This window comes from Vigna radiata, chromosome 7, assembly GCF_000741045.1.
Source record: "Vigna radiata var. radiata cultivar VC1973A chromosome 7, Vradiata_ver6, whole genome shotgun sequence".
NCBI lineage: Eukaryota > Viridiplantae > Streptophyta > Magnoliopsida > Fabales > Fabaceae > Vigna > Vigna radiata.
In genome coordinates, this window is record NC_028357.1 from 9,265,623 (window position 1) to 9,282,749 (window position 17,127).

The 17,127-nt window shown below is 31.2% G+C and overlaps 1 protein-coding gene across 1 annotated transcript; it reads left to right on the top strand.

Annotated features, from left to right (window-relative positions):
* Positions 1–14,204: 14,204 nt before the first annotated feature.
* On the top strand, positions 14,205–15,707 carry LOC106767006 (BOI-related E3 ubiquitin-protein ligase 1). The gene is made up of 3 exons (XM_014651814.2): positions 14,205–14,504; positions 14,605–14,905; positions 14,997–15,707. Exons 1-3 carry the CDS (start codon positions 14,449–14,451, stop codon positions 15,546–15,548), a joined length of 909 nt encoding a protein of 302 aa, XP_014507300.1. The 5' UTR covers positions 14,205–14,448; the 3' UTR covers positions 15,549–15,707.
* The last annotated feature ends 1,420 nt before the right edge of the window (positions 15,708–17,127 follow it).

Below are 17,127 nucleotides of genomic sequence, written 5' to 3' on the forward strand. Positions count from 1 at the left end.
ATATTAATTATATCAAAAGTCCGTGTTTTTTTCTAATTGATTGTTAATTTAAAATAGTACTATTAAAAATTAATATTAATATATATATATATATACATTTAATTTTTAATTAAGTTACTATTTCATTAAATGAGTTATGAAAGAAAATGAAAAAGTGAGATAAATTAGTATTAGGAAGCTAATCTCATGTAAATCCTATCACAACCCTCCTCACATGGGACTTTTTAGGATTAGAGTTTTAAAAAAACTTCTAATTAAATGAACCAAAACAATACAATATAGTGAGATCAATGCATGGGTTATGACGCTAAATAACACCTCTAATTAATCCATTACACAACCTAAGAAGCTGATCCATTCAAGTTTCCTATTTATACATGGAAAAACTCTTGCATATTTTTGTTTTTTTTTAAAATCCCATCAAACCCAATATGACCTTCCAATTGATTTATCTAATAACCGCAGTTTCTGGTGTTGATGTAGACATAATGAATAAAGTTGTGTTGTTGAAGCATTTGTCTAGATCGAGAATGATGAAAAGCATTATTAAATTCCTGTAGGCTTCTCACAAACATGGCCTTAGTCATCAATCAAGCAATTATATTCCAACTTAGTGGCACTACAAGAACAAGAATGACTAGACATTTGAAAACCAATTTGTCGATTATCAACCAAATTCTATCATCATATTTAGTGATTAAGAAAAAAGGCAGAAGGAAGAGGAGGAATCTAAAGATGAATGTGTTGCAATGACGTAGGTAAGGGATGATTGTTTTCTTTGTCTCCATTTGTAAATTGGTTGGTTTTTAGATATGATTAGACATGCGTTTTGTTTGTTTAACGCAAGTGGAATGCTCCACGCCCTCATATTTCTAACATTTGGCGGAATACAACTATTATAGGTCTTTTTCAACCACTAATCACATGGCCTCTATGCTAATGCACCATTTTTTTTAATATCTATTTAAGAATCACAAACTTGCCGTCATGTTTGAAATCGTTTCAATCTTTTACATCAAATACTTGATAAATCATTTAGTATATTTTTTTTTTAAATTAGATAAGAAGATGTATGTCTTTATTCATTATGCTCTCTTTTTCAATATAGTTTTCGATTTAAATTTTTAAAATATTTTTAACTTATTAAAAAATTTAAAATCTTATAATTTTAAAATCTTATAACTTTATAATTTTATATTTTTATAATTTTATGTATTTGTTTTCAATTCAGACGAGAAATGAGTGTGATTCTCTCAAAGTGGAAAGAATGATATTCTTGAAATGTTGAGTTTAAACCTTGAGTTATTATCATCAAGTGTTGTTAATAAAGATCAAGCTGAAATTCCTTGAAAATATTTTCCATCAGTTAAGTTAGTTAGAGCTACCAAAATTATATAATATAACAAGTATATATGTATATTGTACGAGAGAATTAAGTGATGTTTTTTATAGATTAATTTGTATTTATAAGTTTTTGGACTCCAAGTAATAAGGTCTAGATGACCAAAAAGATATAATTATTTGTTTAGTATATAATTATTTTTTTAGAATCTTATGTATATATTATTATGTTGTTAAACATGTCTTTGAATGTCTTGGAGACAAGTAGGTACATGTAATTTTTTTTGTTTCAACGTAAAGTTTGAAAAGTGATATTGTTAAAATAACCATCACATTTATGGTATTATTTACCTTAATTTTAGGTGTTTTAATAGCTGTTATATCTCAAAAAGACATTACTAGATTATAAAACAATGAATGGAGATGGGACATCAATCTTAGTAGTAAGTCCAATGTAGTTTTAGCATATGAAGCGTTGTATGAAGAGGAATGAGATTCATGGAAAAAGATTTTGACTTAAGGCTTAGAAGATAAAAGTTCAACCTAAGGTAATTTATCTTAATTAGACATGTTTAATAAATAGGTTATTAAGTAAAGAAAAATTTAAAGAGAAATATTCTTCGGGAACTCAAAATGTTCTATATGTGAGGTTGAAGAGAAAATAATAGTTCATATTTGTTTCTCTTATCACAATGTGGAGGAAATAGGTAAAAAGTGTTATCCATGACTATAATGGAAAAAGATTATAAAATATTTAGCTCACTTTGCCAACATGGATTCAAAATGAAATCATCAACGAAAAAGGAGAAATGTTATATTTTATGGTGTGTAATTGTGCATTGCTTTTGAAGAGAGTGAAATGATAGTGTTATGAAGCGAGAGTTTTTCACAAAAGTGATTTGATAATAATACAAGTTTTATGTCTTGATCTTGGATGAAGTTGAAGATAAAATATTTTTAACTCACCTTTTATTTTATGACAAGTCAAAGAGCTATGACTTATAATGGGGTGATGGGTAAGGAAGGGGAGGTTAATGGAAATGAGACATTTTTAAGCTTGTTTTGGATTGTGTTAAACGTGTTGTATGTGGTAAATTGGTATGAAATAATGATGAAATATTTCACATTGCTACAATATATTTTAGTATAGAGAAGATAAGGTTGAAGGTGAATTTGGATAGTGAAGTAAATCAAGAACCCATTCTCTTAATTATACGATTTAGATAGATATAACGTCAATTAAGACTTATAAAAGGAAATTTATTTTTCGGATGTTGGATAAGAGGCTATATTAGTTCTTCAAAGAACTCTCATTTAAGCTTGAGATTATAGGAGTGATGACCTTTATAGGTACACTGTTATATAGTGTAACGAAAAAGCCTAAATGGTGTTTTATGAATATTGGATGTATTTACCTTAACTCTATTAATCAAAGTTGATTGTGAGTTAAAATATGAGATAACATTCAATAGATGGGCACATTCAAGCATAATGTAGCATATTACTATTGAAGTATAGGTGGGAAAATATCAAATAGTGAGAAGAAGATAAGGTATATAAGTAAGCACACCACATAAAAGTTTCGGCAAATTGTGCAGTATACGATTTATTGTTCTTCTTCCATTGCTTGGTTAAGCTTTGGTATTTTCTACAATGTTACTCGCAAGTTAAGTCATATAGTGTGTTTTAAAAGTAGGAAAGGATGAAAGGGATTTATAGCATGAAAATTAGAAAGCATATTGTGTAATTAAAGGACTTTTATGTCATCTCACATGAGAATGCACTAGAGGAACCTATTACAACTATAAAAAGGACTAAGAAGGTGAAATTTGATCTAATGAAGATGCAAACTATAGTTAGGTGCAAAGGCTGGTAATTTATTTGCCTAAGAGTAGAAGTTGTTTATTTAAATAAAACTTGAATATTTTATTAGTTAAGTGAAAAGAGGTTATCAATATAAAAATGTGAATATTTAGACTTCATTTCTATATAACCATCATTTCTTTAAATTTAAAAATCACCTACATTCTCTTTAAAGTATCTTACTTGTTATTCATCTTTTTACATATCCGAACTCATCTTAGAGATCATGATAGAAGGTAGAACAACTTTTTTATTCAATTAGAAGTTGTTTTTAAGAAAGGTTTTCTTTACCCATTTTTCTTGAATTGGTTTTATGTGAAGGGTTTGCATACCTAAGGTTTTGGTTTACATGTGAAATTCATTGTTCATAGATGTATATTTCTTAGTTTAGGAGTGTAACACAATTAGAATCTTTTGTTTACATGTTTAACCTTCATGTGAAAGTAGTAACTTTGGTAGCTTAAGCTTTGTTAAGCAAGTTGTAAATGTAACGAAAGGTAGTTAATTTTGTAATACATTAGGGCAGATAATTTAGTCTATACGTGTGACTTGGTCAAAATATTGAGTTTTATGCATAAAATGTGTTCTTTTGAGAATATTTAAAACTTTTTTAGTTTTGGTATAGATAATATATGTAATGATGATTTTTGAGAGATTTGTGAGAATGGTTATATATAACATTTTTTTAATTTGTTTATAGTTTTTTTTTATTTATTTATAGTCAACACCTTATAACATTCAACATTATAAATCTTTTATGAAGTAATACAAGTAAAATCACCTTTTTTTACTATTTTTTTTGTCAAGAATGAGTTATAATTATATCTTGTCTAATAATTTGTTTTTTTAGCTGAAGAAATTACAAATTAAAAGAGTTTTCTAATATGTTCTAATTGTTCTTAAGGACGTATCTATGGTGTGTTACATAAGTCCTCTAAGATACAATAGGAATTTCCCAAATTTTATGAGAAACTCATAAACTAGCAAGACACTCTTGAAAGAGTAAATAGCCCAAGATTTAATAAAAGAAAGAGAGGATGTGAGAAAATGGAAGAGAAAGGAGATTGAAAGTGTGAATGTGTGTTTTCTCGACGAAGCATGGGCACCTATTTATAGGTGTACATGGGTTCCAAAAATTCCAACCTCCTACGCCAATGCACCATGAGTTGCAAAGAATCCCACAATGTGAACCAACACCAGTGACTCCCAATAATTTTGAAGAGGGGAACTAGTCTTGCAACAAATGAGAACGACTTTTGCGACAAACTACATTGTTCATGTTTTGCAATACTTTGATAAACTTTGTTTTAAACAATTTCCCATATATTACAAAAGATAAGAAATAGAAAGAATGAAAGAAGAAAATCCTGGGTCTGACATAGATATAATGTATTATGAACCAATTATATATCAAAAAATTTAACACACATAGCAAGCTATATGAACCAAAACACTTTATGTATGTTGCACTTACTAGGCGATGCACGTGCCTAATTTTCATGAGTTCTTTATAGATCTTGCTAAGGTCTCATGCAACCAGCCCCCTGGATGCTCACATAGGTGATTTCATCAAATATATGTTGCAAATCATACACAACCTATAAGGGATTTTAAAATCATTAAAAACTTTGTTTGAACTAAAATTCTTACACCATAATAAATTTTAATTACAAAGTTTAACTTCTCAATAATGCAGTGTCTAGTACTTTCACACACACATCATATGAATGACAATTGATTTAAAATACATTAAGTACTATCAGAACTAATAAGTGACTTGTTTTTACCCATATGAATCTTGTTCATTAGATCTTCAATAAAAAAAAAGGCTAGGTTACTATCACTGATTGTTTATAAGTGGTTTAAGTCTCATTTTCTTCAATGTTTCTAAAATCATGTTCCTTCCTAGGTATTCTTTAGGAAGATGAATTTCCTATACTTTATGAGAACTAAAACTAAACCAATTAAAAAAAATTGAAAATAAATACTTTTTTTTCTTGTTTCTAAGTAGCTTTCTCTCTTTTTTTTAACTAAGACATCCTAATATAAAGAAAACACGAGAACATGCTTAAGAAAGTTGCAACCTAAGCCTATAATATGTTACCTTTTTTTTGTTCCACAATGCAAAATTCAAAATTCCAATACTACGAATAAAGAGTAATGAACCCAAGAATGAAAGTATTAGCTTAGGGAAGGTTTATAAAAGAATAAAAAACTATAGCAAAGGAAATAAAAAACTCACAAATGAATATTCACTCTTCTTGTTATTAAGTTCTACAGAGGAATTAAAAGTAGTAACAAATTCTCTCCTTTAAAGAAACTACAACAAAATGGTGTTACCCTAGAAACAAGAAAAATACAAATTTAGAACTAACCTGCAATGATGACAAGGTCTAAATGTATAAAATAATTTTTCCTATTGGAGAGTCTTAAAAAATATCAAAGAACTAACCAAAATGGTGGCCTCTAGTTGCTAAATTATTGCTCCTTGATGTAATTTGAGTGTACAACAAACATCACACAAAAAACTCTCATTACCTTTGACAAAACAAAATGATAAATTAGTGAAGAAAAGCCGTAACAATGTAGATATTAAGTTCAAATACTAACCTTTTTTTAGTGGAGAAAATGTAAAGGAGGTGGATGCGAAGGCAATTAAGAGGACGGGACCATGCGACGACGACGACACCAAATATACCATGCGACAACGGCGACAATACCACATCATGACCATAACAACACCTAGGGCATAACGAAAAAGGCAATGCCCAAACACCCTCATGAACACAAGATGTTCTTGTAACGATGATGAACACGAATGGAAGATGAGAATGAGAAGGAATGGAGAAAGGGGAGCGAATGAGAATGTGAATAAATGGAAGAGAGCAAAATGAGAAAGTGAATGAAGGTGATTGTCACTAGAGAAGGGAGAACTTGAAGTCAATGTAGAAGAAAATGAGGTGAAGAGCAAAAGTTAGGAAGAAGAAGATTAAACATTATATACCGATTATAGTGACTAACTGGTATAGAAAATCTTCTCCATCACTTTCTATATTGGTTTTAGGTCTAAGTGGCATAAGAAAGCTTTGTAATTTATTTCAATTTTGCCATCATACTACTTTTTATACTAGTTCTGGATCCAACCTATATAGAAAAACTTTGTAATTTATTACAGATTTTCCTCCACTCCACTTTCTATATTAATTCTAGATCTAATCGATATATAAAAAAAAAAACTTATCATATTTACGAAATTATCATTGTGTCATTTTTTATACGTAATAAATTATAACCAATATAAAAATATGGTATGAAAAAGTTTTGTTTTTACTAGTGTCATGGTAATCCTCTCTTATACCCATTTGCTAAAAAAATTTTCCTTATGCATGAATTTACTTGAACATTTACTTTAAAAATCAAACATTTTTCATAAATAAAAATAAGTACCAAAATGATTGAATGATTGTTTTGGTGATCTTTCTAATTCATTCAAATTAAATTAACTCAAACTCATTTAATTTTAGTTCTAACATTTTCAATTAAAATATCAATCTGAATGGGTGCCTCTCATCTCTCAAATTAGAGCCTTAACCTATTCATCTTGTCATTCTCTTATTTATTTTATTATTATTATTCTAGGTAGAAAAGAACATCCATTGGACTTAGTTCATTTTTGTTTTTAAAATTAACATCAATCGTGAACAACTTAATTGGCTGTGATGCCATAGAAAAAGTTAACACGGTGAGGTTCGATCATGTGAAAACAACGGAGATTTAGTACCTAAACATCGATTTGCACTATTATAGCATTACCTTTATTTACATTAAACTATTATATCTATCTATGTTGTATGAGGCAGCGTCAATGAATACGACACAATGGGGTCAAATCAGTTAATCTTGATTAGTATCCTCATTAAACTAATAATATCAGTTTTCTTTTCGAATTGGTCAATAATCACCCTAGTTAATCACTTAATTAATTAATTAATCAAAAGACTATATCTTTGAAGTTTTTTGAGACCCTTTCTCTACTTTAGCTATAAAAGTGAGGTAACTTTTTCGATGGCTTCCATTTACCTATCATTTAGCCACCCGCTCAAAATCCACTCCAAAAGATCACATTATTGGTGAAAATTCCAATTGGGTGGGATTTTATCAAATAAAATCATATCCCCTAACCATATAATTTTTCTTACTTTTAACTCTAAAAACAAAAAAAGAAAAACAAAATTTATCACTAATTGAGACTAACCAAACACATGAAAAAAGCTTCACTATTTGTAGTCATATGTGTTGCTAGAAGCTATATGGAAAATCCTCCATACATTTTATGGCAAATTGAAAAAGTTGTGTGTGATATTTCCTCGCTTAGAATGGCATATCAAGTAAAGTACATTTATATTAATTTGAAGAAACTTGGGTTCTTGTGTCGTATCCCTGTATGAGTTTTCACGTCAACATGTAATAATCAAATGCAACCAAACTTTGCTTTGCCTCCATAGTTAGGTTTTGGAGCTTTCGTTGTGAAGGACAATGTCATCTTCAGCTACTAAACGCATCTCAATCATCACACGTTTGTTTCAACCCCAAAATTCTACATAATTTTTTTTTTTTAATTATTGTTCTTATCTTCACATATCCAGCACACCAAGATTGGCTTACCTTGGGAGAATAACACTAATTAAACCAATAACATATGTAGATCCACGAGATTGCAAAAATAAAATAAAATAGAAAGTTTGGGTATGTATGACTCATTAATTAATTATGCATGCACAAGTAATCTACTTTACCATGCCTAGTTGTATGAATTCATGATCATTTTTATGCTTTCTTTTTCTATCGAGGTTCTTTCATTGTTTAAGATACCTTTGTATCTTCCAAGGTATATTTAGAGAGGAAGATGTTATTGGGAGAGGTGTATGAAGGAATCATGTATCTATTTATGTTTTCTTTTCATTTTTATTTATTTATTTATTTATTTATTTATCTCGTACACCCTTATTTATATTATGTGTGTTTGTGAGGAAAATTAAATATGGAAATAATATATGGCAAGGAACAAGGTGGGGTGAGTGTTCTTCCTTTTGATTCAATCTACTTGTCAAAATATTCGTTATGATGAAAATTTATTTTCTTAGCATATGATACAAAAATAATAAATTATGTGCTTAGAAAATGGTGCGTAGGGTCCACATTAGTTGAAGGTTTTATGGTAGTCCTTGCATGGGAAAGCTATTCTTTTGTTTGATTCCCTTGAAAGTGACATAGCAATGGATACCTTTCTATACGAAATATTTCACGTCAAAATCTAGATTAACCGTACTCAAGGATAAAAAGGAACACTATTCATAAATCTTAAAACTCAATTCATATTACGTTAGAATTTCTACCTTCTAACTTTAAAAACTTTCGACATATATAATTATATTTCTTTGATAATAATTATTTTTGTTTGGTAATTGTTATTTTTTCATGAGATATTTCATTATTTTTTTATAAGGTTATTGAGATGATAGTATAAGTTTTTTCTTAAATGTTTTCCACTTTTTTAGATAAATTGAAACTCAATATCATTATAAATTATAATAATAATAACATGACGACGATGATGATGATAAGTGTGGTTGACAAAAGACAATTGTACGTTAGGGAAACTGCTCCGAACATTGTGATTGTAGCAATGAAAGGTAAAAACATCATCTTCACATATTCTCGCCGAAAACGTTGCAAGCAAATTTGACCAACCATGAATTTGACCAATATAACATTGTGTGTTTTTGTTTTAAGTAAAATATCATTTCACACCATATTCAATGGCAATTAAAAATTGATTTCAATATCACCGTTGAAATCCAAGCACATTCTCTCTTATAAAAGATAAGAAATGATGTTTCAACACACTCAATTATGGAATTATAGTAATATGGTGTGCAACCATGAAGTGTTACGTGTTTGAGATTTTGAATTTATTATTGATTGATTGATTGATTCCGGAAGGGCTGAAATTAGAGAGCGAAGAATTTTCAAATCCTTAAGCACCTAAAAAGTCCTTTTCAAGAAAAACGCTTAAAACTATAACTCTTTTCCTTTTATTAATTTTATTTTTTCAAAAATCAACTTTCATATCAAGATCTAGAAGTTTAATGAGCTAGAACACACGTTTCGTAAAATTTTAAGCTTTCCAACCCTTAGCTAGCTTGCATATATTGATTGAAGAGCTATTTAATTAGTCTACGTGCACTTTTGACCTAAAAATTGTTGAACCTTGAAAGCTCTCATACATGCTTTTAGACAGTTAACTGCCATATTAAATGTTAAATTCATTATATTAGCTGCTTGTACAGAGGTAACTGCCGTAGTGATATTCCAACTTATTTACACAAAAATGTTACAAGATTTGGAATCTTATCTCATTCTCTAAGATACTAATGATATTTAGACAACATTTTTTTTACAACATTTTAACATTGATTATGTGTCAATCTGTCATTGGTCAAAAATTACTCCACAATCAATAATAATAGGGTTAAACATGCTTTTAGTCCCTGAAGTTTCACTGATTTTTGGTTTTAGTCCCTGCATGAAACATTGATAGCATTTCATCCTCTAAGTATGATAATTCTTATTATTAGTCCCTAAAAATAGACTCCGTTAGTTTAACTGTGATGTGGCTAACGGCACAACCACATAGTCTTCCACCTTCACTGACCATTGCTTGCCACGTTGACATTGGGATTTAAAAAATTTTATTTGCACGTGTGTCTGAGATGAATTAGGGATCAATTAGGGTTAATTTAGGGCAAATTGAATTTTAGGAATTGGTGAAACTGATGAGAAGAATGATGATGGGGTGGCAGATGATGACTCTTCATTACCAGACTCTGCCATGAAGGAAAGTTTTGTTGTGAGGAGAAGTTTGTTTTCCAGGGGTAGGCATTCACTTGGTTGGGCCATTCACTAAGCTTCCAAAATGGGTGGATTTCGCAGCAGGGATAGTAACTACACGGACGAAGGGCGCCTCGGCGTTAAGATGAAGCGCATTGAGAAGGAGCCTGTGGCTGTGGCTGTGGCTGATCACCATCCGCCTGCAATTTCTGAGCCTTCAATGCTCGTCTCCAATGGTCTGAGGGATGTTGTGTATGCTTCACTTCCGGCGGTTCTTCACGGCGGAAATGGCTGCTGCTGTACAGGTATGTATGTCTAAGGATGAATGTGAAGGCATTTGGAACTCTTCTTGTTGATTGTGTTGTTCCGAGGATAAGTTTGAAACTCTTCTTGTTTATTAATGTTTGTGCAGCACTTCGAAGCATGGTATATCACTTTCAACTCTCTATCGGAGAAGCATGGTATATTTTCCCCAATTCCTAAAATCCAATTTGCCCTAAATTAAACCTAATTGATCCCTAATTCATCTCAGACACGTGCAAATAAAATTTTTTAAATCCCAATGTCAACGTGGCAAGCAATGGTCAGTGAAGGTGGAAGACTATGTGGTTGTGCCGTTAGCCACATCACAGTTAAACTAACGGAGTCTGTTTTTAGGGACTAATAATAAGAATTATCATACTTAAAGGATGAAATGTTGTCAATGTTTCATGCAGGGACTAAAACCAAAAATCAGTGAAACTTCAGGGACTAAAAGCATATTTAACCCATAATAATAATCATAAACACTAATGTGGAGTAATTTTTTACCAATCACAGATTGACACGTAATCAATATTCAAATGTTGTCAAAAAAAATATGTATAAATATCATTATCCTATATATTACAAAAACAAAGCTATTTCTGCATAATAAATCTTGTATTATGATACAAGTTATAATCTCTTCAATCCCAAAACATTGCAAAATATTTTCCAAAAAACAAAATATCATTTCTTCTCACTATATTCAAAAAGATGTTTTCTCCTTTAAAAAAAAAAAAACTTAGACAACATTATAACAAAAAAAAGGAGAGTTGTTGGCAACACAAATTAGAAATGTAGAAGAAACAATATAGAAGAAAAACCTTGATTTTTAGCTCCCTATTTAAAATAAAAAATAATTCCTTTCTGAGACAGTTGAACATTCCTACAGAGATTCCATGTAGAATTTGTGTACATGCTTATCCATATTGTTTTATAGTCCTATATTAATTCAAATCAATTAAATACAAATTTTTGGACGTAAACACGAATAAGAGTATGTGAAGTTTCATTTGATATTTTAAGGATGTTGTATTGTTTTGTTATTAAAACAAGGTCAACAATATATTAGAATTTTAAACTATAATCAATATTTCTCTCTCAAATATATCCTTATTTAATTTTCAACTAAAAATGTAAGAACCAAAAGATTAATTTAATAAATATTGATTGTTTAGTTCAATCGTTAATATTTAACACATGCCTTCTTTTTTATAAAAGAATAGTAGGGTGTTGAGAAACACACGTTCTTACATGTTTGTTAACTTTGATATAGTTTCCATTAAAAACTTCACCTTCTAAAATTCCTTGGCCCACCCAATGCCCAAAACACACTAGTTAGCAAGATCCTTAGTTTTTTATTTGTATTAAATATTTTCTCATTTGTATGCATTAATTTTTAACATTTAAAGGGAAAAGATGATATTTTTTGGATGAGATAAAGGACACATTTATTTTGTATAAGAAGTTAAATAAACAAATAGAAAGATTAGAAGTTAAGTGCGCATTTACATTCAGGAAATATACACACCAAAACATATTCCTTTGTATATTGTTTTAGATAACGTGAATTTATTCTACCCTTTCTTTTTATTTGTGCAAAAGTGATTCTGCTTCATTGTATGGAGGTTTATGCCAAGCACATTTTCATGTAAAAAGACAAACATGAGCATCACTATAGGTTGCACTTTAAGGAAATGGTAGCATCACACAACCTGGTTTCCAAGTCCAAAAGAAAAGTAGAAGTTGGTGGAGATACACATCCATAATATATAAACGAATTTAAAATATCCAAATAAATACAAATATATTTTATTTTAACAAGTTACTTTTATAAAATGAATTCAACTTAAAACTCATATCATAACATAATAAGAAAAATATTGAATAAAGTGTATCATAAAGAACATTTTTATTTATTAAATCTATTATATAATTTGTTATCAATTTATCAATTAATATTAATATTAAGTAGATAAAAATATGAAAAAATTTAATATATAAAAATAGATATAAGTAGATAAAATTTTTATTTTTCAATCCAATATTATAAAGTTAATTTAGGTTTAAAATTTAAAAGTGGATGATGCACTCAAATTTAATAACAAGCTTTCTTGGACTGAATAATTATATATTAAAGTTGAAAATTCAAGCATAAATAATAAACCCACATGCCTAATCAAGTACAAGTTGCAAAGAAAAACATAATATACAGTTTTTAATTATTTATTTAATTGTGAATTAAATATTAACAACTTGAGTAAAATTACCTACGTACATACCATAATTGTGACAACTAAGGGACCGAACCTTTCATGGGTTCTCTTACTTAGCAATGTGTGCATGTATTTGCAGATGTGTGTATAATATAGTTTGAGATTCTCTATTATTTTGGAAAGTTAAACCAGACTTGTTTATTACCACTTTTGTTCTTCATACAAAAGTAGCACGTTGCCACATAAACTTAAGAACTCTCTGTTATCTATCTATTACCTGCACATGGTTTCGGTCAGATTTCCAAGGGAAAAGGTTCTACGTGTTAATTAATTAAGAATGTGGTTCTGTCTTCTTAAATTTAATGACCACTCTCCTTCCATCATTATAATAGGGTTACCACAATTTTACTTATAAAAACCATGACTTTTGATATTAGAAGAAACTGTTGTAAAAATATTGAATTTTGATTTTTTTTTTTTTTTGAAATATCTTATAATATTCTATTTGAATTTAGTTTAATACAAAGAGATTCAAGCAGTTATGAACAAGTATGTCAAGGTAATGTTGTTTACTGTAACTGATAGATTACTATTATTAAATAAGTCAAAATATGGATTATTAGAATTCAAAACAGATTTGTTAGAGGTGGAAGAGTTTAACTTTCATAAACTGTTACAAAAATAAAATTTTTATACGTTATAATTAAAGTCTAATTCTTTATGACTGTAAAAAGAAATTAATAAATTAAATAAATGTGCATTGAAACTACTGAATGGACTTGTTTTTTCCAGTACGGAATATTTACTTTAAGTATTAAGTACGAGGGAACAGAGATATTTAAATTGTTTAAGATTAAAAAACTTAACCGAAAACTGTTGAAAATTGTGAAAAGTTAAAAAAATTGTAATAAATATTAGAATTGGAGTAAAAAGAGAGTAATGACTTAAAAGCATGAAATTCATAGTGGACCATTGGAAATATCATAACTGTTAGCTGATTTCCGTAATGAAACTGTTTTGAGAAAAAAAAAAAAAAAAAGTTGGCTGGCATGGTTTTCTATTGATCCGCGTAGCTGCTTGGAAGTAGTTCCTTCAATAACGTTTCCTTCATCAAGATAGTGTGGACCCGCACCGCACCGAAGAAGTCACTCCAGACAATTGGTCCGTACGCAGACACAACAGTTTAAGAAATGAGGAGGCAACACAGCGAGGAAACCGCTCCCGAACAGAGGTGGGTCCCACCATTACATGGCTCAGGGGTCAGCCATTTAAGTATGTCGCACGTGCGTTCTCACGTGCCCACTTTCCTGCACCGCCACGCCACGTCGTGCCACTAAAATAACCGCACCTCTTCAGTACCTGAACTAGATAATTTTTGGTGTATGGTTGCATGATAGGATACGGTAGGAAAAGCAAATTGCTAAAGGAGTGATGTGATTCCCATATCCACATGCTTTACAGTGTGTTGTAGTAAGTTTTATTATTATTATTATTATGTGCATTTAATGATTATATTAAATAAATTGTTAAGCTGAAAAGAAAAAATTTATTATTAGATTTTGGGGGTATGAGTTTTGACTTTATTGTTTGTTGTCTCTCTCTAGAAATGGCACAAGGGCCAAAGCCTTAAATAAACGGGACTCATTCATTGAGGCTCCCTTGTAGTCGCCACCTCATTTGCATGCCTAGTTATTCTCTCCCTCTTTTCTCATCGCACCATTCATTCTTTCATTAATTCATTCATTCACATTGCAACCACACAAAAACTTCACGCTGCTATAAGAGAAGGAACCCAAAGAACAGTAACAGCAACTCACAACAAACTCTCCAAATCATGGCAGTTGAGGCTCAGCACATGAATCTCTTCCCCGCGCAGTTACTAACCGCCAGGTAACACACCAAACCATTCTCTTCTTCTTCTTCTGTTTCTGTTTCTGTTTCTTCATTTTCACATATCTCACTCACGCTCTTTGTTTTCTCTTTCAATCAGAGAAATGGCGAAACCGAATCGCGCCTTCTACAACGCGCAAATCGAAGGTGGTCTGCCTCTTCCTTCAACGGTGCTTCCGTTTCACCACACCGCCCTCTGCGACCCCAACTCCATCAACAAATCCGATAGCGGCCTCACCTACAACATCCCCCTCCCGAGGAAACGCTCCAGAGATTCAGTAACCGAATCCAACGTTGCTCCTCCCGCCTCCAACAAAATCAAACTCTCTTCTTTCGACCAAGACCTCGTCTTCCATTTCCAGAACCAGCAATCGGAGATCGACCGTTTCATTGCTCAACACGTAGCTTCCCTCTCCCTTCTCTCTTTTTCGTATCTCTTCAAATAGGCCAAATCAAAACTCTTGGCTAATGATTTTCTTTTCCGTTTTATAGACGCAGAGTGTGTGGATGGAGCTGGAGGAGCAGCGAGTCAGGCAATCAAGAATGTTGGTGAAGGCCATACAAGAGGCTGTGGCGAAGAAACTCAAGGAAAAAGACGAGGAGATTCAACGCCTGGGGAAGCTCAATTGGGTGCTTCAAGAAAGGGTGAAGAGTCTCAGCGTAGAGAATCAGATTTGGAGGGAGTTGGCGCAGAACAATGAGGCCACCGCGAACTCGCTCAGGAACAATCTGGAAGAGGTGCTGGCTCAAGTCAGTGAGGAGAACCGCAATCACGGCGGGGTCGCCCCCGCCGAGTCGAGTTGCGGAAGCAATAACCGCGGCACGGAGGAGGTGGAGGAGAATGAAGTTTGCGGAAACATAAAGCAAAACGATGGCCTTGTGGGAAGAAGAAGGATGTGCAACGAGTGTGGGGTAAGAGAATCGATAGTGTTGTTGTTGCCATGTAGACATCTGTGTCTGTGCACAATGTGTGGGTCCACCGTTCACAATTGCCCTCTTTGTCACTCTGGCATTAATGCCAGTGTCCATGTCAATTACTCTTAGCAATTTACAGCATTTTCCTTATACCCCATTTTACCTCCATACCCATCGGAGATAGTTACAGTATTTTTTTTTTTTTTTGTTTTCTGTCCAAAGGACACTCACTGCAAGGAAGAAGAATCAGATAAAAAGGTAGATGGTAGAATTCTTTTGTTGATTTCATACAGTTTAATTGCATTCGCTTGTTCTTTATAGAATCTGTTTATAAATGAGTTATATTAATCAGAATGAAATAATTTCATCAACAATATATTCAAATAGAAAGGAAATTTTGATTTTTTGTTGGTACGTGAATCCCATCTATTATAGGTTTAAGAAAAGAATAGAATATTTGATATTTTGTTGAGTTGATAAAGAGAGTGGTTGGAGAGTAATTGAATAGGAGAAGAAAAGAGGAGGAAGCAAGAGGGGTGTGTCCCCCACTTTGAGTGAATGAATTGTTGGATGAGAAAAGAGTAGAGGAATCAATCCCACCATTAAGAAAGTTGTTTTGTTGTGATGATGGGTGTGAAATGTTGAAGGGAACAGGTCAATGGTGGTGTGTATTTGGTCACCAGCAGAAGTGGGCATGGATTCCGGAAACGGGTATGAATTGGCTATGAGTGGTTTTGTTTTGTTTGGTTTGATTGATAAGAATGGGGTGAGGTGTGGTTTTCCTTTTGTTTTGTTTGATTTGATTATGTTGGTTGAATGAGTAGGAAAAGTCTGAAAAGTTGTAAGGGACCTAATATCCATGTAAAGGGAAAGCAATGAGAGTGAATAGGAAAGAAAGATAAGTCTCTGTTGGGTGCTGCACACTGAAGACGACTCTGCAGTAGAAGTCATCATAACACAACCATACTGATATAAAGTTTCAATGTCTAATAACCAATGCCCATCATTTTCTTTCTTGTGCCACCATAGGGGATGCTTCCTACCTCTTACCATTCTCTTTCTTTTCACCTTCTCTTTTTCCCACTCTTTTACTTCTTCCCTTCTTTTCTTACATTTCTTCCCCCACACTCACAAAAGTATCTCAATTGCTTGTCCCCTCTTACCAATACTGTGACCCTTTATTCTCAATTCACACATCCCACAGAATAAGGTTAAGTATAACCCTTTCCACTAAATAGAATAACTAATTTCTACAAAAATTTAGAGGAATTACACTATATTGATAATGTTAAATGATCCTCCCATCTTCATTTGCATATTTTTATCTCATGATTTTAATAAAAACAATATTTAAATTCCTTATAATATTTAAATAGACATTAATGTAACTTAATTTTATAATTGTAATATTTAGATGGGCATTAATATTTATATTTCATTATTTTTTTATATTTTTAATAAAATAATACTTATTGCTCATTTATTATAATTCTTTTATTTTTATATTTTTAGATAACTTTTACTTATATTTATAGAATAATAATCTCAATCTCATATTTTGTATTTTACTTTTAAACTAGTAATTTTTATGTTATTTATCATAATCTCATAAGTTTAATTTATATTTTACTTTTAAAACTAGTGATTTTTGTGTTATTCATCATAATCTCAAATTTAACTTTCTCCAAAAGGGATTTTGAAAGTATTT

What these genes read in the sequence shown, in the direction of transcription:
- LOC106767006 (XM_014651814.2), top strand. Translation starts at nt 14,449, where the DNA reads ATGGCAGTTGAGGCTCAGCACATGAATCTCTTCCCCGCGCAGTTACTA. An exon ending in GCGCAGTTACTAACCGCCAG is followed by an intron (nt 14,505 to 14,604) that starts GTAACACACCAA and finishes TCTTTCAATCAG; the next exon opens with AGAAATGGCGAAACCGAATC. An exon ending in ACCGTTTCATTGCTCAACAC is followed by an intron (nt 14,906 to 14,996) that starts GTAGCTTCCCTC and finishes TCCGTTTTATAG; the next exon opens with ACGCAGAGTGTGTGGATGGA.